The 21,588-nt window shown below is 38.1% G+C and overlaps 1 protein-coding gene across 1 annotated transcript in view; it reads right to left on the bottom strand.

The window, feature by feature from the left end:
- The window catches only part of grin2bb (glutamate receptor, ionotropic, N-methyl D-aspartate 2B, genome duplicate b), a 102,244-nt gene that overhangs the window by 19,115 nt on the left and 61,541 nt on the right, over nt 1-21,588 (bottom strand). The window contains 6 exon segments of the mRNA XM_030147306.1: nt 945-1,070; nt 2,297-2,450; nt 4,594-4,765; nt 6,928-7,118; nt 8,007-8,121; nt 17,162-17,354. Coding sequence (XP_030003166.1) covers nt 945-1,070; nt 2,297-2,450; nt 4,594-4,765; nt 6,928-7,118; nt 8,007-8,121; nt 17,162-17,354 — 951 coding nt within the window.

Genomic DNA, 21,588 nt, shown 5'->3' with positions numbered 1-21,588 from the left:
ACAGCGAGAACGAAAGCAGGGGGAGGGAGTAGATGGGCACCCAGCAGGCTACAATTATGCTACAGCTGGAACAGTTGTATAGGACAACAGCTTTACATAACCTGGTGATTAAACCACACACACTATACTGGCATTTACACATGCAAAACAGCATGTTTGTGGCATAGTTTGTGTGACAGGAGATTTTCAGAAAACATAAAAATGAAACATAACGTCAAGCCAAACGTCTCTCCTCTGTCTCTGATAAAAAGGCTGCGAGGGGCAATATAACACTTGATTTTATCTTGAGTGGCTGCTGTTGTGGCAAGCTAATGCAATCCTGAGAGTCAAATAGAACTGGGTGTATAAAACCTGGAAAAAATAGATTCAATCTGAGCCATTGATTTTCATGGTCAAATTGATTTGAGCGGCCTGCTGGACCTGTATTTGATTCAACAGGGTTGTGTTTTTTTTCTATACTGTCAGACGCTGTTTAAAGAGACAGATTTCTGAACGTACTGTGATAGATCTACGTACATGTTTTCATGTGTTTTACAAGCCTGGATGTGGTGGTGTAAGAGCGGTGCAATATTTGACAATGGCACAAGAAAAAGACGTGTAATATGAGAACAGCGGAGTCTTTGTTCAGACGGTGACATTAAGAGTACTTCAGATCACCTATCTGTTTCTTGTCAATGATCCTTTTCATTAGTGAAAGAGCTAGATAAGTACTTCAAGAGATCGACTATAAGTCCCAGTGCTTCAGTTGCTCTCATTCACAAGGTATTGTCTCTCTGGGCTGTATTTGAAAGGTGCTTTACAGGTAGAAAATTGCCACCTCAGTCTTTATTTCATCTCACAGAACTGCCTAAAGACATTCGTCTTTGTCACTGTTTTTGGAGCATGGATTGACTAAGTTTGGTGTTGTATTTGTGCATTTGTGTGTACATTTGCACTGCTCTCACCTCGACCATCTGCCAGACAGCGATTGTAACCCACGGGGCTGAAGTACTCGAACACAAACACAGCCACGGCCGACACGATCAGCAACATCACAAACATCATCACCCAGACATCCGCACTGAAGGGCTCTGAAAGACGAAGGGAGGGAAGGGGGAGTGGAGGGGAGGAGGGCAGAGGAAGCAGAGAGGGGAGGGAGAGTTGTGGGAAAATAGAGAGGAAGTTGATTAAATCAAATCAAACAAAATTTTCGAATCACCCCGTGGTATCAACATGATTATTTGTATTCAATAGTTACATACTGTGTGCTCAGGGTTGCTAATTAACAGATTTTTTTCCCTTTTTTTTTTTTTAACCTTTTGCTTGTGAGAGAAACTGAGAGGGGGGTAGGTGTGAACAGACACATCTACTCCTTAATTTGGTAAAATTTCCATCCACTTGAAACTATCTGTGCAACTTTTATGTATATGTTTAGTTTTATGCCCAGCCTGTCCTTAATTGTACTTTTTCCGATGTAGCTTTTCTAATTTTGTTGTGCACACAAATTGGACAAATGTAAGTTAAAAATACCACAGTAAATCAACTGTAAAATGTGCATTTGAACATCTGTAATTATCATGTATAGAAGTAGACTGAAGCCTCAGAACTTGCAATACAACATCATTGTGTGGTATGACTTAATAATTCTCCCCAGCAGCTCCTGTTGTGTTTGTGAACCTTACGAGGAGCCACAGGAGACTGACATGAACTCATATGAACTTCTGCTTCATGTATTTCTCAGTGAACATTACGGTCAGATAAGCACAGACCTCCACTCTACAACAAAGACAAGGACAAACAGATTTAAGAACAGCTTTTACCCAACAGCAGTCACCACACTCAAAGCAGAAAAAACATCTGCTGTGCAAAGGATCAGTGCAATGATAAAATGTATGTGAGTGAATGGTTTCTGCTTGTTTTCTTAGCTTCTTTTATTTGTATTTGTATTTTTAAAGTAGATTCTGCATATAATTGATGCACAGATTGGATTGCACTTTTAATTTCATTGTACTTGTTACAATGACATTAAAGATATTCTATTCTATTCTACTCTATTCTATTCTATTCTATTCTGAACTCTCTGCCAACAATTTTTCTTCTACAATGTTGATTTCCTACAGTCCCACAGTTGTTTGACATTTACTGATCTAATCACAAGTCAGTATTTGAAATCCACCAAAGCTTTCGCAGAAAAAAAACTCATCTTGTTTTATGCCTCATGTAAATGTAGAAGTGCAGGTGCATTTATCTTTCAGTATGAGTGTTCATGAATATGTGTTGTGCATCTGCCAGAAGTGCCAGGTGTATTTCTTCTCACCAAGAAAGGCAGAGGGGGAGACGGTTCCATTGCTCCGGGACACCATGACACTGATTCCCGTCTCAATGAACGGCACGGAGAAGTCGATGACCTCGGATCGCTCCTCGTTGATGGTGAGGGAGCCCACTGCCATGTGGGCATTCTTCAACACCACCTGAGGGACAAACACAGGCAGACTCAGAGACAGAAGGGGCACGGGGAAGGTCAGCAGGAGTACAGCGCTGCACATTTCAAGGATTCTCAAAAACACATGGAGTAAACGAGGAATAATTCAGTACTACGAATCATTCACAAGCCACCACCTCTGCCATGTGTTTAACAGGCTATTTTGAAAAAGGAGAAGCTGCAGGAAAAGGGGATCATTACTACTCTAGGTCAGTATATGACTCTCCACCATCCAGCCTCCTTCTGAGTGTTTTCAGGTATATTTAGCCTTAACTTTCTGGAGCCTGAGGCCATGAATAAAAATGGAGCACAAAAGACTGTGTTAATAAGGGATATGTATGCCAGAGTGAACAGGAGCCCTCTCTCTCTGTTTGTCACAGTTTCTCATAGAGGCTGGCTCTCTTCTGTCGTTTTTTTCTTCTTGTCTCTCTCATTTGGCTCTCTGTGTCTGCTGTCCTGCTTTTCCCCTTTCAGATTAAATCATTGGCTGCTTGCTTAGGCATTTAAGGACGTGAACTAATGTATCCATGCATGCATGCATTGGCCTGCACATCTGCATAGCTATGCTTTTATGCTGATGTACTGTATGTTCCAGTAATTTTATGACAGTTTTCTAGTCTAAAGTAGGTGGACTTCAGATGAAGTTAATTTATATTACCATGCACATCTTAAGTCGTCTATGTTATTAAGATAAAACTGAAGCCTCTTGTTTTACGCTATAATCAATTAAGTTGGACATCACATTAATTTGAAAAGGCTGCATGTTGCTCGATGTCTAATGTGTGCAGGAGAGAAGTGAGTCTTTCCCTGAGGCTACTTTCTCATGCTCTTCCTTTTTTTCTCCTTCTCCATCCCTGATTAGGAGCCACATTGTCCTCATCCTGAGGTTTTGCAGAGCTGATCACAGCTCACCCCTAGGCCAGGTTGTGGGGAACAAGTGCTCTATTTTTGGTGTCTCCACGGACACCCAAATACTTCTCTGGTTGTATTTGTAGTGATTCGACTTAGTACAAGATGACTAGTGTACCAATTTGTTTATAAATTTTGAACAGGAGTGTAATCTGTGCATTTAATTCACATAAATAAGCAGCTGCAAAACATAAAAACATGGAAAAAAAGAGCAGCAGAAGTGATGAGTTAAGGAAAGAAATGAAAAAAAAAAATCACACATTGAATTACACTGAATGAATAAACATATTGACAGTAATTAAACAAAACAGGAATCAGAGGGCAATCAGATGTGGTATGCACTTGAAACAGCAACAGAAATTCCATTAAATGAAAAGAAATGTATGATGATATGTTAATGGCAAAGGAAGAATCATTTGGCTTTGATTTACTTATTTGCTGAACTTCAATCAATTCATCACAACCTGAAAAGGGGAAACGCTGTGTTTCATGTGAATGCCTCATTTCCATCACACATAATATGCTTGGTTTGGTATGTGTACTATTAATTCTATCAAACACCAATATATAATGACATTACTTAGGTAATACTACACTTCTAGATGTCATGATGGTGACCAAACTCTTTGTTCTAACAGCTCAATTTCTCCTTCTCTACAAATAAACAGGCATTACATTTTGCTTCTGTTTGAACTGGGTTTTGAATGAGGTTTCTTTTCTTGTTTTCACTCTTTAGAAAAAGTGAATTGGTGCTAGAGACCCTGCATGTCACCATCAATACAACCAACCACTACAAGATAAATGGAAAACATTTAACAAACACACCTGCAGCCTTTGTCAATGCACTGCATTTTCTAAAAGCCAGACAAACATGTCAAACAGCATTTCATTGTGGCTACGTTTCTTTATTTTGAGGCTCTAATCATGGGTCAATAGCTATTGTATGCAGGGGTCTCTAGCGTTGTGCTGCAGCATTCTGCCAGCTGTGAAATCAGTGATCAGCTGATGTGCCAGCAGGCCTCAATGAAATCGACCAAACTGTCACTGAGGGTATTTTCAAGCTGTTTACACTTAAAGCCAACTTATTCTTCCTGGTGTCGGGTTTTAGGCTCATCAGAACAACACAACCCCTAATTTTCCGAACAAGCACCACAAAAAACAACAAATAACCCATTAAAAAGATATTTTGTGTTTCATATATAAAAGAAGATCATTGTCCTCACCTCCCCAACCATGCCATTCCACGTCCCATTCACCTTCTTGCCGTGTTTGCCATTGGTGACCAAATAGAGATCGTAGGTGAACTTGACCGTCTTGGCAATCTTTTTAAGGATGTCAATGCAGAAACCCTTGCAACAGCGCTTGATGTAAATTCCAGAATCACCGGTCTGGTTGCTGGTATGTGGTACAGGAGAGGGAGGGTGGAAAGACAGATGAGGACAAGAAAACATTTTTTTCAACAATATAAGATCAATGTGTATTTGTGTTGCAGGATGTAAAAGTAGAGGTTCAAACACAGACGACATACCAACCAATTAGTTTTTGCTGAGCTTATGCAGGGTTTCTCTTGGTCATTTACAGTAACACGGCAGAGTGAAGGAATACATTAAAGACTGATATTGTACATGTGCTCATTAACGTCTACATTTTACAAGCGTGACTGACTGATATCTGAACTGACTTTGCTTCACCCCCTCAAGTGCAATAATTTATTCCGTGTCCAAGTGCAATAACCACTCTAGTGCAGTATTCCTTATTGCTTCCTGCTCCCAGCAAATAATGGATATTTCCTACTGTAAATATGTTTGTTTTATATTTGTGCCAAAAGTGTATATTGTAGATTGTTTTATATTTTATGTATTTTAGTCTTATATATTCTCTGCTACATAAATTATACAACAGTGGTGGAATGAGGTTAATCAACAGTGTCAAAAATTAACTAAAACTGTGTGTGATCAATCAGTGGGTTGTTTTGGCCCACAACACCTACAGGTGCATAACAGCTGTGGGAAACAACACAATGGCAGGATTGGCAGAGTTAGAGGATGTTGCCAGTGCCAGACCAAGGACAAATGTGTTTGTTTAACTGTGTTTCATATTCACGAAGAGGTGTGTCGACCTCCATTTTTAGGCAGTTGCTGGACTGGGAATACAGCTCATACAACTGAACAACCGTCATGATTATTGTGATAAAATGCAGCATATAACATAGCATAATGAGAACACAGGGGTTTAACAATTGCCTGCCAAGATTGTGTCAACATTTTTGGCTCATGGAGTTTTGAATGGAAAGAAAACTGGCATGTTCGGTGCGGTTTATCAGTGCAGAGGGGAGGATGCCTTTCAAAGAAGATACAGACAGACAAAGGGAGGAAGAAAAGGGGGAATAGGAGAAAGAGCACGGAGAAAGATCAGTCAATAAAAAAATCACTGAGCCAGAAGATGTAGGACACCCTCAAGAGATTTCAGGTAGGCCAGTGATAGAAAAGGAGGCCAATGAAGAAAATTCATTATCACACACCAAGGAGAGGTGGAGAGCAGGAGGGTCAGGGTGAGGAGACAGGAGGGAGGAAAACAAGGACGCCGAGACAATGATCCAGTTAACAGTGGGGACGAGAGCAGAGGTACTCACAGGACATAGGAAAAGCACAAGTACAAGAAAAAGATTACATTTTAAAATTCTAGTTAAGAGAAAACAGAATTTTGCAGCGTTATGTAGAGTCTAACAGTATCAGCAAACAGGTTGCACAGGCAGAGCTATTTACATGCTTACAATTTAGGTTGCACGATATATTGTTTGAGCATCATTATCATGATGTGTGCACGCACAAGCAACCCATTGTATGACATGCCATATCAAGCAAGGCAACAATTTCTTAGATAAGTCATGCTACGACGTTAGCGCTGCTTAATACTAAGAGAAAACTTTGGTCTCATTTTCTATCTAATCTATACAAGAAGTCTGTCTGACATAATTTACTCTGATTTAAGGGTTCTTGGATATTTTGTTTATTGCTAGTGAGGGACATCAGTGCTTTCTAATACCGCAATTACTTAAACTGTAGTGTAAAGCATGTCGCATTAAATTTTAAGAAAGGATGGTTTGTGCAAAAAAACAAACCTCAGAGTAAAAAGTTATTTTCCAGCTCTTTTTAATCATTATCTTTATTTTCTATACAGGTACCCTAAAATCACCCTAATCATTCTAGAATGATTACTTTTTCCAAAGAGAGCTATTCAAGTCATCTGGCGCAAATTACCATAATAGCTCACATTATTATCATTCAGCTCGACTTAATATTGTGTTGAATTTCATTATATTCAAAGCTGCTCCGATTTTATGGGTTTTTCTACCTTCTAGTCAATTCTAATATGTTACGAATGGCTTTGGAACATGCAGAAGGTTAGAGCTGAAACGTTTTAATTATTTACATTGCAGCCATATTGCCATATGAATCAATACATTTCACACTCAGTTTTATTAAGAAAATAGTTTTATTTTAAGCCTCACACACAATCAAAACAAATCGGATTTTTTACCCTTGAGACCTTCTCACCTGAGTTTGAGCTGTTTGCGACACGGGACAGTGTTTCTCATGCAGGTCCCACTGAGCGGGTCCACATTCTCCACAATGACAAATGGCGCCTCCTCCAGTGTAACAATGGACAGGTGGTCTTCAGTTTGGAGCTCAAAGCGAGGCCACACATGGTACCTCATGGTTAAAGAGCCCCTCTCCCACTTGCCCACCTGCATCATAGAGGTAGAAAGAGGCCTTAAGTAATACACAGACTATTGTAACAAGTACTTTAAGAGGAAATGGACCCACTATATAAGAAACAACTGATGCCAGGCACAACAAACCCCGCTTCTCACACGTATTGTAGCATATTTTGGCATGGATCCAGCTGATGTATGTGTGTAGTGATGTCAGCATATCAATTGCCACTATATATGTGCCAAGTCTGAAGTAAATTGAAATAAAATTGATGTTTATACAGACATTTGAAATTTTGCTCATAATTGGTAAATGGGAGAAGAAAAAAGAATTTAAAAATTCATAAAAAATTTAAACTTTGACCTACTTTTCCAAAAATGTAATGACATCTATTCTGGGTCACTGGCAATCTATAAACCCAATTTAGTATAAATTCAGCCAACTGTTTTGCTGCTACAGACATTTGAAATTTCACCCATTATAAGTAAATGGGAAAAAAAGGAATTCATAAAAAATTTGAACTTTCACCGACTGTTCCCAAAATGTAATCAGATCTATTCTAGATCACTGTCAATCTCTAAACCCAATTCGGTATGAATTGAACCAATAGTTTTGCTGCTAGAGTGTTAACAAACAAAGAAACAAACAAACCAAACTGAAAACAATACCCCTTGCCTCCTCTTTGGGGGGCGGGGTAATAAAAAAGTAACAAACTTGTTAGATAATTTCTTATTTTTCTCTTTACATTTTAGTTTTTTTACTCGTTTGTGTTTTTTTTTCTACTTGTCTTTTTCTCTGCACTTGCTTGTTGTATTTTTGCTGCTGCTGACTCTGCTCTTATCTTATCTTATTTTACTTTATCTTATCTTATAAACTAGCAAAAAAGGTAAGAGATTTTAAGGAGGGCTGAACATACTCACCCTGTCCCATTGTCTGTCATTGCCCAGAAGGATGATGACCAGTTTGGGATGCATTTGGTGTCCCTCATCACTGAATGACAGGTTTCGGCCTTCAAATGTCACATTCATGACGTATCTATAGGTAAGAATATAACTTTGATTAACACAATACGTCCAAAAGCCTACCCAGTAACATTCAACAATTTATGGGAAAAAAAATCACAAGAAAACACATTTGAACGTTTGTTTACTTCAATAATACTGCTTTGTTCATAAACTGTATATGCACAAGATCGACTTAAATCGTTGAAAAGTGAAATTCAACAAAACTGAACCCTTTTTCAGTTGATGTTTTAGCCACTTGGGCATCACACAACAAGATGTAAATACAATACTGACTGATTATCACCTGTGAAGCTATGGAAGAACATGTTAGAAAGCTGACACAGACCAATATTATCATACATCAGTGCCACTTATTCTGATGAATGTCAGCCCAGTCTTCCTTTGCTTTTAGGTCTGATATGCTCAATAAATGCAGCTGAATAAATATGTGTAGCTCTTCTGCTGTTGCTATGTTCACCACTTAATAACTAACTTTGTCAATCTGCCGTTTGGTGCTGGCCAGTTGACATGAAGTGTTTATATGAGCCTAGAAAGAAATGACAGAGTGATCATTCTATGCAGGCTTTCTACAGTGAGATGTTTCACATTACAATTTTCTCTCTAATTATATATGAAAAATATTGATCAGTGCAGGTTTATGCCTGTTAATAGGATGCTATGATCGTAGATTTGGTAAGATGAACGGGTATGATGTTTAAATACTCACGGAATTATTGTCTTTATTCATTAATGCTCTCAAAAACCTGGAGTACTAGTCCTACTTTCAATAAAGAACACACAGATGGTATGAGTCATTGCTGTCAAATTTTCAGTTAAAACACTTGGCAATGGCAGTGTGCTTTTGTGAAATGTGCTGCTATGTACTTTTGAAAATAATGCTTGATGATTGGTATTCAAAAAGAGGTTACAAGTTGTCTTTTTCTCATTTTTTGGTTTGATATTAGAGCTGTATTTCTGTTATTACACGATTATATAACAGAGGAACGGTGAGGAAAAGATGCAGGCAATGTGTGAGGGTAAGTGAAAGCAGCGAGGGTGAGGAGAGCAACAAGTAACAAGGAGTGAAGGGTGGAAGAGAGAGAAGCAGCGGAGAGGGTGACTGTATTAGCCGCCTGTGTGAATACATATCAGCATATATGTGTGTCAACAAGTGTACAGCAGTGGCAGATAAGCTGGAATCATCTCTCTTTCTCCCTCTCCCTTACTCTCTCTTTTTGCCGCCTCCTTCCCTCACTTTTCCTCATCCTTTTCTGTGGGCTGCTATCACCATGGAGACGCTCTGCCTCTGAAACAATCCACCGGAGAAATAAATATCTTGTCTGAATGCAAGGAGTGAGGGGCCGCGCATGTGTGTGCAGATCATTTTTCCCCCCTTTTTTTTTTATGCTGTGCACATTTACCCGCCATTATCTCCAACCAAGTCTACAGTGTGAAAAAAAGACAATAAATCAATTCACAAGTAAATGCAGACAACAGATGAGCAATGGGCTTGAAACTTACCCAAGATTTTATCGCAAGTACCTCCTACTAGAACATTCAGTACCTCTATCTGTAATGTTCGCTATATTTATAACCCACCACACACACACACACACACACACACACACACGCACGCACACACACACACACACACACACACACACACAGACCTAAGTAGGCTACATGCTTTGAGAAAGTCAATAATATGACTCAAGCCTCCATGAAATGCCTATTGCTGCATTCTGGCTGGCTACCGCGCTAAAAGTGCTGTAATGCGCATGTAACATGGGATTAGCCTCCTAAACATAATCTCAGTTTGAATAGGGAACCAAAAAGATCAAGGCTGTGTGGGTGGAGGCTCAGCAGGTCCAACTTGTTGCGGTCCTGATGGCACACTGACCCATGTGACCAGCATTAGTATTCCTATTCCATCATGACTGGGTAACATGTGTACATGTTAAAAACGGCCACACAGGGACACAGACACAACACCAGTATAATGTAATGTGTTGCCATGGCACCCACAACCACAGCAATTTTCATGCAATCAGCTGCGTTGCCATGGGAACAGTAATCTCACCCAAGAGAGGCTGGGTGAAAGAGAAATAGAAAGCGAGTGAAGAGTATTTTTCAGTGTTTACCCACTTCTCCTGTTGCCGTCGTTCACTCTTAGATCAATCTCCCCATCTCACCTCTGAGTAGCATCACCAATGCACGTCGAATCTCACATCAATAAGAATCATCTACCTGCACATTAACCTCTGCCTTTACAAAGACTGATGCACGCTGTGAATTTACGGCAGAGGCGGATGCTCTGTTTATCATTTTGTAGCCCTGTACTATTGATGTAGCTTTTATGTGCTGTTTGATCCCTTCTCATGTCTAAATTCCCCTCTGACTCTGCTGGAGGAAGAAGAAAAAAAAAAAAAAAGCTAAAAAATTCACAACTGGGATGAGCTACTAAGAGAACCTAATGCGGCTCCATCAGAGCCATATGCAGCTCTTGTATGCGACTCGCTCACCAACTGTTCCCCAACTAATCACTGGCTGTGAGGGGAATTTATTTTTTAGTTACAGAGACACTGAATCATCAATGGCACGGACACAATCCCTCTTTTCCTCTTTTTTTTCCTCAAATCTCTTCAAACACATTCCAGAACCATTTGATATGACTTGAATCTTGAATTGTTTCTTTTGTATCAGAGTGAAGTTGAACAGTATTACAGTTTCTGTGTTGCTGCAATGCAGAGATATAAAAATATACATCTGTACTCTATGTGTCTTGCACATAGACACACATGTATATACATTTTGTATCAGGTTTGGGTGGATGACTCATAATCTGGAATAAATGCTAAACGTCAGCCTCTGAAGAGTCACCAGATACTGATGAAATGTGTGTGGTGGCCAGATTAGGCCGAATTATGTTCTGTGGCTTTATTCCTGTTTTGGAAATTATTTATTTGCTTTTAATTACAAATTGTGCTCTGAAATTGAATGGAATGAGCATGACTGAATGTCTTAATATATATGATTTAGTACTGTAGTATTGTTGCGTGTAGTCACTCTGCACATAATATAGTGTAATAAAAGTTTAGGTCTAACAATAATGTTTGCAATAATGTATTAACTTAATTCTCAATTCTAATAACATGCTTGTATAGCATGGTAGTGCTATATGAAGCCCTGATAGCCCTAATAGATGTGTAATAAGTGGGAATATGTATGGAATTTTAGCCATTACTGAGAAATGATATGTTGAGATCTAAAACTCACTGAAAATGTATTAATTATCAGGATAATGGTTAAAATCTCTTTGTATATTCTATGACACTTAAAACATATGATTAGGTGAAAGCATCAGTCAATTGTCATTTCCGATCTGAAAATCACCACAAAGTCTTTACATTACTTGAGCTTCTATTGACATTTGGCAGGAACCTGAGGGATAAAAAAAAAAAAAAAGGAATATCCACCTCGAAACGTTATATTCCAACAATCAATAAATGATATAAAAACATAACAAATACAAATAACTGTCACTCTAATTTACTTCCATTTTGCTAGTGCCTCAGCTCCTACTGTATACAAACACACAACGTGAACTACACACGGATAGATGTAAGGCTTTGAGTCTCTTTGAGCTGCAGCCTTTAATAAGTGAGTCCACAGGAGCTCCATGTGATCTGGGCCCATCAGGACCCCTGTAGAGAGGGAGACATCAGACAGCTACCTGTGGAGCCCGGAGAGAGGGGAGCAACATATCAGAGAGCCCTCTCTTATGTAAAATGTGAACAAGGGCTTAACAGGCGGGGACGCTGACCTTCAAACCTCAAATACTCATCTGTTCTTATTCTTTTTACTGGTACCTTCTCAAGATAGACTCATCAGGGATGCTCCTTAAAACAGACAATTAGGATTAAATGTTTTGTTGCTGGTAACAACAACACCATAACAGTTTGGAGTCTTGATGAAATATGTCATATCAGAGGAAAAATTGACTCAAAGCAGGTAAAATTGAAAAAAAAAAAAGTTACTGAGCTGATGTTTAATTTATGAGCTGACTTTTGAATAAAATTCAAAGGCCCATTTTAGCTGCGTCTGACAGCACACTGATAAAACAACACAGCTGGAGGGTACATTAAACTATTGGACTTGTACACCACATTACCATTCTGGTGCTCAAAGATGTATTTTTCATAATCATGTGTCTATTTGATGTGAGCGTTTCTGAATCATGAGGCAAGAGCTCCATTCTGAACAAACTATTTTTTATGTTACAACTAGAGTTACACTATTTTTTAAATGAGTGTCCTGTACTTATGCCCACAAGTGAATGCAATAAAATGTGGAGCCACCAACTAAGGCAGAAATTAATGGGGTATGTTAACAAATGACTACATTACAAACTTTATGCCAAAACAGCTGCTAAAATGAATCTGGCATTATAGGCCATTAAATGGTTAAATGGGCATTTATGATCCAAGCAGGCCTCTAACAGTAAAAGATGACCATCAGTCCCTCTACTTCTGGAAAAAAATATACATATATGACAGTGTAGTTGTTCACATTTGTGCCACTGAATACATATATGTTTCTTATTTTGAAAGATAGAGTTATAAGTCAAGAAAGCTGTAGTTTGTGGTAAAGATAGTACAGTTTAGAGTGAAATAACTCAGTGATATAAGTTACCAACTCTAAAATGGCTGTCACTTTGTCATATGTCACCTCATTCTTCCAGTACAAGTGAAAAAAGTATTAAAAGAGGTGAAAACCACTACAAGCCTGGTCATGTTGAAGCTGCAGAGACATCTTCAATGTTCCTGAACAGACTGTGGGGAGATAAAGTTCGGATTATGTCACTTAAGCGACTTATGGATAGGTAGTCTTTATAATTATGTATTTTCACAGTCTAATTCTTTACAACACTATGTGATTTTCTTGACAAAAATCTCTGTAATTCACTGCAAACAGCTTTCTTTTTTTTTTTTTAATTGTCTCTTGCCATTGGCTACTGCAGATAAGGCCACACAGGGCACAACCAGAACCCTTCAACACTCTATCAAATCGATGTCTACACTGACCATAACCGTTTACTGGATTACTTAGTATATAAGGTTTAATGAAAATAAATGCTTTGACTCGAATGGCGGATAATTTGAGCTATTTTTTAAATTGTATGTATGTATTAAAAGTGGACCAAAGCATAGCAACATAGCTATTGGGGATCCTAATATACAATAATAATAAATACATACTGAATACTCATATATTTATAAGTCATAGAAAAACAAAACTCTGTAAAAGGGTTTATAATATTTGTAGACAGTTTATTTTGTCATGTGTTTAATCAATCTTTAAGAATATGAGCTGAGAATCTGCACTAGTGACAAATGATTGTGTGATACGACTCCACATCGCACTGTGTTAAATACCTGTACCTGTGCATAAAAGAAGTTGCTTGGACATTTAAACTACTGTTTGGCAGATCACCTGCTGGTAATGAAATATAATAATATCTAATCTAATAAGAGAAATGACAAAGAAATCAGCATTAATACTAAATACACATTATTCAATCACACTTTACAACTAGCTGCTCTTGTTTTAGTTGATTCATTTGTATTTTAATGAGTACAATTATTTTTCAGAATTGGCTTTGATTATTTCAGTTGTGTATTTTGATGTGTTTCCCTTTACTCTGCAATGAAAATGAGACCTTCAACGAAATATGTATCCTGAGTTAGATAAAGGTTGAATGAATTCAATTAATCATAACACTGGCCATTGTATTACTTAGTAGTAAATTGAAAGTTATTTTTTCCTTATTGTCCATCACAGAGACATGGTGAGTTTTGTGAGATTTTTAACTCACAAAGCAAATATATTTTCTTCACAGTGTTAAAGTTGACATGACCGTTAAAAATTGTGAGACTGACAAGAATACATGACACTAACTCATGCAGTTTGTGTGGAGCTTCTTGTATCAACACAAACTAAGAGTAGAAGTAATGATAATAATAATATCATGATAAAAGTAATGTGTCAAAAGCATTGAAAAATTCACACAAGCACTAGGTAGTCATTGAACTGCATGTATATCGTGACAGATGTGCACCAGTGGTCAGTGATCCAATAAGTGAACAATTTACTGCACAAAAGGCCAAATGAAATATTGATTATTTATTCGTACGAGATTATTAAAGCCTGCCACTAGGGAAAAGACAGATTCATTCATAAAACCATGTTCAGTATATGTAACCCTACCTTTAAACACACTAATCACCCCTCCTCACAAAACAGAAAAATGTGAATGAGGGAGGAAAAGGGGGGAATGATTTTCGGATTTCATATTTCCACCTCGTTTAATTAAACAGACTTCACAGTATGAGTGGATTGCTGTGAAGAAAGCAGAGGGTAAGACTGAGGAACAAAAGCTGAAAAGGAGCGAATATTCATGCACAAAAAGGATGAAGGGACAGAGACAACATCACTAAAAGAAACAAAAAGTAAAAGGGAAAGGTAGGTGCCATGACATGCAAGCGACTCAAAGTGAAAATTGACACTGACACACTTCCATGAAAGGAAGCGTCCATGTGGAGATTCGCCTGTTTATGCACTGAATGGCCAAAAGCACAATGAAATGGCCCGTTCGACTTCTAATAAACAGAGCCAGGATTTATTAGACAGACACTTTTATTGTGGCCATTAAGAAATGTAATAATACTGCTCTCTTGCTGCAGGACAAACTACTTTAAAGGTGAAATAGGAGGACAGTAACGTGGTCGCCTTGCATGCATAAGAGGCAACGCAAGCTTTCAGACAGCTTGCAGTGAAGTGTGAGTCCTACTGTAAGGCCCAGCACAGAAACGTAAAGACAAACGTGTCATCAGGTCACAAAAAAGCAAATTGGCTGCAAAATATTCATAATCTCTTACATCATATCAACCAATGTGGCATTTTTGTATCCACACTGGGATTTGAGACTGCAGTAAAATGTACACTCACACACACACAGTTAAAAAGATAATAAAAAACATTCCTTTCCCGTAACCATCCACACACAAATAAGCCCCTTAGCGCCTCATCCAAAACCACTTGCAGCACATTTTCTCATTATCCTAGCATTCCTGTCCTCTCTGTCAGGCAGGAAACAATGGATGGCCTCTAGAGCTCTGCGTGTGTTCCCTTATTCCTGTTGTTATTTGTGTATACATGTATTTATTTATACACGTTTGTATGTATATGTGTGTATGTGTGTGTGGCCCATAAGGTCAAGCAGCCCCTAAACAAATTTGAGAGCGTGACTCATTGGGGCCTCCCATCTCCGTCCATCAGAACTGACAGGATAGCATGCTAATCCAGCATGCATGCAGCCCACTGTGGCCTGTAGCTATGCAGGACCACGCAGAGACATATGGCCTTATTATTGCTGTTGTCTCTAGGGGCTGAAGGATGGAATAGGCAGAAATGTGTGTGTATATATGTGTGTATTTGAAACAATGCAAACCCCTGGGGTTACCGCCAAGATGCACCGATCCAAATTCACGACCCTTCGCCCAGTCGAATGGAGAAAAATGACTCAAAAGTCCCGTACACATATACTGTGCACACACAGCATAGTAGAGTCCCAGTTGTGTGCCTGAAGGATGATTGAGAGATAATCCTGTATCTGATAGCGCCCTTTGGGGACTAAAATATTTATGGTTGTAGCGTTATTGTTATCTCATTCCTGTTGGTGGTAGAATCCAAGACTGCAACGCATAAGTGCTCCTGATATTAAAAAACTGAAACACGGGTTAAGACAAGATTAAAATTTACAGTAATACATCAACCTCAACCTGGAGATTAATGCAGTAGTGGCAGGGGAGGTTGCATAATATCTCCCCGGTTCTTCATATTCCCCAAAATCCAAACTGACAGAGAAAAAAAAACCAAACAAAAACAGAGCAAAAGTTTAATATTAGACCTAAAAGGCAGTGAGGGGTAAGGTTTTGAAAATGAAATACGCATAGAAGGAAAGGATGGTATTAGAAATTCTAAGGCTATATTAGATTAAATTAAGATCAGTAAAATATCATGCCTTAAAAGTGTGTGTATGCATGTGTGCAACTGTTTTTTCTGCTCTTTTTTCATTAATCCAGTTGTCCCCAAGCATTCAATTAACTGTAGAATCTGTGATCAATGTGAACAGAAAAAGCATGCCCTATGAAATTAAATAGGGATTAATTATTGAATACCACTGCTCCTGTTTGTTCTGTAATGTGCCAAAAAGCAAAATGGGGGGAAGGGGGTGGGGGTGGGGGGAGGTCAAAGGAAGAGGAAAAGAAGGATGTTTTTCTTTAAAGATGGCTGTGGGTTAAGCTAAAGATAAGACAAGATGTTTGAGAGCTAATGTCTTTGTTCACTTCTGTGTTTTATATTTTTATTGGCTGGTTAAACAAAGCCCGGCTCCTCAGGACATCTTAATTCTTAATGTTTGTGTAATGATATGCTCCTGTGCTCATTTATTGCCCTTGTATGTCTTGCATGTGTGTGGCTGAACATGTGCTGGAATGCTTTTGTGTGTGTATTTTTATCTGTGCATCAGCAGCTCAAGTGAATAATACAATGGTTTTTTTTTGTTTCCATGATATTTAACCAGCTGTTTTCTTTGCCTGTGACTCACATAATTTTTTTTTTTTTTAAGGATATTTTTTTCCTGCTTTTGTATAGCCCACTTTATTGAATTGTGCATGACACTCCGCTCATTTTCTACACCAGAAAGAATTTCAAAGCTTAGGAATCTAGGTGAACATGGCTCATTGCGTTTTCATTTTTTTTTCCTGTAATAAAGACTGTGTTGCCTGGACCTGGGTTCAAACTCAAAACAATATTTAATCAAAAGCCCATATCATTTATTTTGGAGCTTCAGCCCTCCTGACAAAGAATCAGCACCATAAATGTGATGTAAAAAACACTCTTTTCATTGAGGGGCATTGTTTTTCACTCACTAGCTCAGTTTATGACACATTTTCTTCACATTTATGCTTTTTTTCACTTCAACTCCCCCCCCCCCAGCATCAACTCACTTCAGTATTTCCTTGGAGTGGCCGGTGTTGGAGCTCTTTTTGTCAGGTGTCCCGAGGCAGCTTGACTTCAGCAGAGTGTGTGGCCCCCGGTCTAGCATCATGGTGGAGGTTGCCGTGGCGATGACAGCCACTGCATCACGTACCCTGGCCTCGATATTGTAGTCCCATTCGTCATATGACACCGAGATGAGCCCTGGGAAGGAGGGAGAAAGAGACAGAGTGAGGTGAGAAGAAGGGAGGTATAGTGAAAGAAAAATGGAGAAGGATGAAAAAAAAACCAGAGAGAAAGACATAAAGGATGGGAAAGAGAGAGGGAAGATACAAATGGGCAGGCGGAATCAGAGTGTAATGAAGAATAGCCAGGGGGGAGACTTACAAAAATGAAAGCATTTAAGAGCATGCAGCATAGTGGCAAAACACAGACCAAGTTAAGAGTGCAGACCTACCCCCCATATTTACATCCATTCCAAAGCACACACGAGCAGTTTAGTTTGCTGTATTTTTTAAAATGCTCATAACACCTGAAGAGACAGCTGAATACGAGCATCAAGTAAGACTGCGGTCAGCTCGCTGTGTTATGCATGGTTTTTCAAGCATGAAAAACTCCTGGCTATCAGATGTCAACATCCATTTCTTACAGCCATAAACTGCATTTTCAGGTCATTTTCCATGGCTTGTTTGGATTATGTGTTCACATTTAAAACCTGCACTGTAAATCTACTGGAAAAGAGACAAGCAAGCTTCTCCAGGCGACTGCAAAAATTACAAAATGTCTTTCTACGGCCTAGACTGATGCCTGATGTAATATGAACTGATGTAAAAACTGCTGAAAATTTAAAAACTATAAGGCCACCTTAATTATACACGCCTTAAATACTGTTACTTAATGTTTCTGTAAGGACTTGCATTATATATTCATTTAAATTATGAAACACGACTAAATATAGACCAAAACAGATTACATACTAACGTACCTGGGGTTAACAGGAATTAGACTGCACCCTAACACTGTCACACTGTAATGCAAATATTCAACGTCCTCACAGAACATTTGCATATATGCAAACAAGCCCATCTGTCACTTGTGCCCACACTTGAATTCACAAAAAGTTTTCTGAAAAATCTGCAAATAATAATTGAATATAAATTTTAAGGTGAGATTTGTGAAGCGGGGCAAATTAGCACAAAGTCACAATCTAGAAAAGGTGCAGATGAGACTGCAGGTGCAGGTGATCTGCAAACAGTGAGTAAATTTACGGACAGAGAAGCAGTCGGTTCATTTCAATAATGCCAAACACAATCAATCAACAGCACCAGACTGCACCTAGACACACCTGATGAGGCAGCGAGGATTCTAAGAACAACACAGGCACAACTTGTTATTGTAATCTAACAAACACAAGATCAGGATTTGCATACATGAACACAAACTAAAATGAGTCAGAGGAAAAATATTTTAAGGTAGATAAAGGTAAAATAACTTTACCTTTTACTGTCCATCAGGTCATTAGTAACCCCTTAGTAGGTTGTGGTTAGGTTACATTTAAGCTATGTTTAAGCCATAAGGACCCAGTGTGACTTTTGTGGCAGTTCCCAAATGAATTTTTCTCTCTATTTAACCTTTCCTAAGTGATTTATCACCATTTATTATTTTCTCTACTGAATTTTGCATTTTTTCCAGTAAAAATAATCTATTTTCCTAAGTTTCCTTGACTGATCATGAAGATGTTCATAAAAGCTCAGAATAAAGTCAAAGGTCATTGTATCAAAACAAAACAAAACAAAACAAAACAAAAAAACAGAAGAAAAGGTAACTTTTTCAGTAAAATACAGCATTAACTGAACATAAACCTAGTGTCTCCATCCACTGTCATTGATCCAACTCTGTGTTTTAGTAGTGAATCAATGTTGTAGAAGATGACGGTGTTTCCATGGTAACTATGGAGCCTCTGAACGTCCACATGGGTCATATCTGATGACCATGAAACAACGACAAACTGCTTTTTATATCAATTATTTACATGTATTGATAGGATCAATGGATCAACAGTTTAGATCAGTAGATAATTTTGGTCAGATGATTGGGTCTTTGTGGGTTAAAGTAATGTATTTTAGTCACATGTTAAATACAGAAACTACAAGATGCTGCCTTTCAAATAAAGCTTACTAACGTGCATGTTGCACTTTAGGGCTGCACGATATTGGAAAAAACTGACACTGGGATTTTTTTTTAACCCTGCGATATATATTGCAATATGTAAAAATACTCAGGAAGATATAATAGCTGTGTGTTGCCAATGTAAATGGTCAAACAAATTAGTTGTGTTTCCTCTTGTTGTGGCAACAGGTGTAAGGCACTATCGACACAGAACATGTGTTTTAGTATCATTCATCTTGTAGCTAAAATAATTCCAGATAACTGATGCTGCTTTTCTTTTTGGCACCAAGTCTTTGTTTTTGGTGATTTTCTCTTGTTCGTTGCTCATTTTTCAATGTTGTTACCAGCAACTCCCTCCATGTTCAGGGGGCGTGGTCTGCTTCTGCAAACTGATTAAGAATGGTTTTGATTGGTGGATTGAGTTCAACTTGTTGAAGTTCGTTGAGTTCAACTGTCTCCTACATTGCAGGACCTGCGATGTGACTATTGCACACATGTACATTGCGATGACGATGCTCAAACGATATATTGTGCAGCTCTATTGCACTTCCAGTTCTTTTGCGTAAGCCTGAATCTAAACTAGAGTTAGGGGGTCAGGGTTGCCAGAAAAAAGTGGATGTTTTAAAACACTTAGTCCAGTCTGTTTGCAAAAGAACATCTGGAAGACCACTGGGGGTATAAAAGAAAATGCAGGAGAGTGAAACATGTCCTCTGTTGAGGAAATTAAAGAACATGATATGGTACATGACACAAGGGAGACACACAGATACATCACATTTGTATGCTGACATAGCTTACATGACTACAGATTTTGTACAGATTTTTGTAAAATCAGTTCTAATATCAGTTGGAAATCTGAATCCTTATTAAGGTGAAGATTTCATGGATTTCACAGTTTTATTGGTGTGAAGGTGAACTTATGTTTATTAAAGTTTATTAGATTCATGAACTTTTACTAAATCTGCGTTTGATTTCTTATTGAGCCCCCTGGTCATCTGATAAAGTAATATGTATATCTAGTCTTTCCATGGATGGAAATGGTCCACACAGGAGAACACAGTTGAAAACATGGACTGTTTTGTAATCAGTCTGCTCTTATAATGTCTTTATCTGGCATTCCAAATAAATGAACACATGGAGAGAAAAAAATCTATTCTACCACCTGCTCTCTGTTCTCAGCAGCACCTCCTGTGTCACACATATTCCAGGCATAATTTGGTTAAGAGACGCTTTTTCTGTATTAAATAGTGACAGTATATTGACTTTTGTAAACCTTAGTAGGTCACGTGCAAATAATAAATATTCTCATCCTGCTGCATAACATGAATCTGTAAATTACAGTCTTGTTCAGGAACACTTAGGTTGTTTGTTTCAGTTTTCAAATTACTAAAATGACATTTGTCTTTACAGCTACAACATAGTGGATGTTTTGGATCTATAATGTTTAAAACTCAAAGACCTAAACAGTCACCAAAAGCATCTACTGATCCAAAAGGTATAATAAACTTCTGTAGCGCTAATCCTGTCAATACATGTAAATAATTCAGCCAAAATACAGTTTCTCAGCTTTTCAGTATCAGATGTGTCCTGTTTGGACGTTCGGAGGCTCCGTAGTGAACATGGAAACACCATCATCCCCTGCAACACTGATTCACCAGTAAAACCCATGTAGTTTGACACGTGGTTGTAGATATTTGTCTTTACATTCAGTTAATGATATGTTTAGCTGAAACCTTTTCCTTCAGTTTTCTCTGTTATGATATAATAACCTTTGAATCTACTCTGAGTTTTATAAACATCTACATCATCAGTAAAATAAATAATAGGAAAACACCTGATTTTCACTGAAAAATGCAAAATGCGTAGAATAATATTATAATAAATGATGATAAACCACTTAAGAAATATTTATTTAAAGTCACCCCAAAAATAGTTGTAGGTCTTTGATTGTTGAACATGAAGCCAGTGCAGGTGTTAAAGGTACAGTGTGGATGCTCTTACTAATGTTCAGATTGTTTGTAAGTGGATACCTGATTTACACAATACACTTGCCTAACACCAGTTGGAATTATATTCAGTTATTTTGCAAAATTTGCAAAAAATCAGTTTTGCAAATATGATAAGAAACACATTCAGCAGGTTTCTCAAACCTGATGGATAAGTGTATTGTGGTGATAAAAACTGAACATAAATACAAGAAAAATTCCACAGAGTACCTTTAACTGTAAAAAAAACCCAAAAAAACAAACAATGACCAAAAAATTCAACT

Source organism: Sphaeramia orbicularis, chromosome 1, assembly GCF_902148855.1.
Source record: "Sphaeramia orbicularis chromosome 1, fSphaOr1.1, whole genome shotgun sequence".
Lineage (NCBI taxonomy): Eukaryota > Metazoa > Chordata > Actinopteri > Kurtiformes > Apogonidae > Sphaeramia > Sphaeramia orbicularis.
The sequence above is the reverse complement of the archived record's forward strand: the minus strand, read 5'-3'. Positions and strand labels throughout refer to the sequence as shown.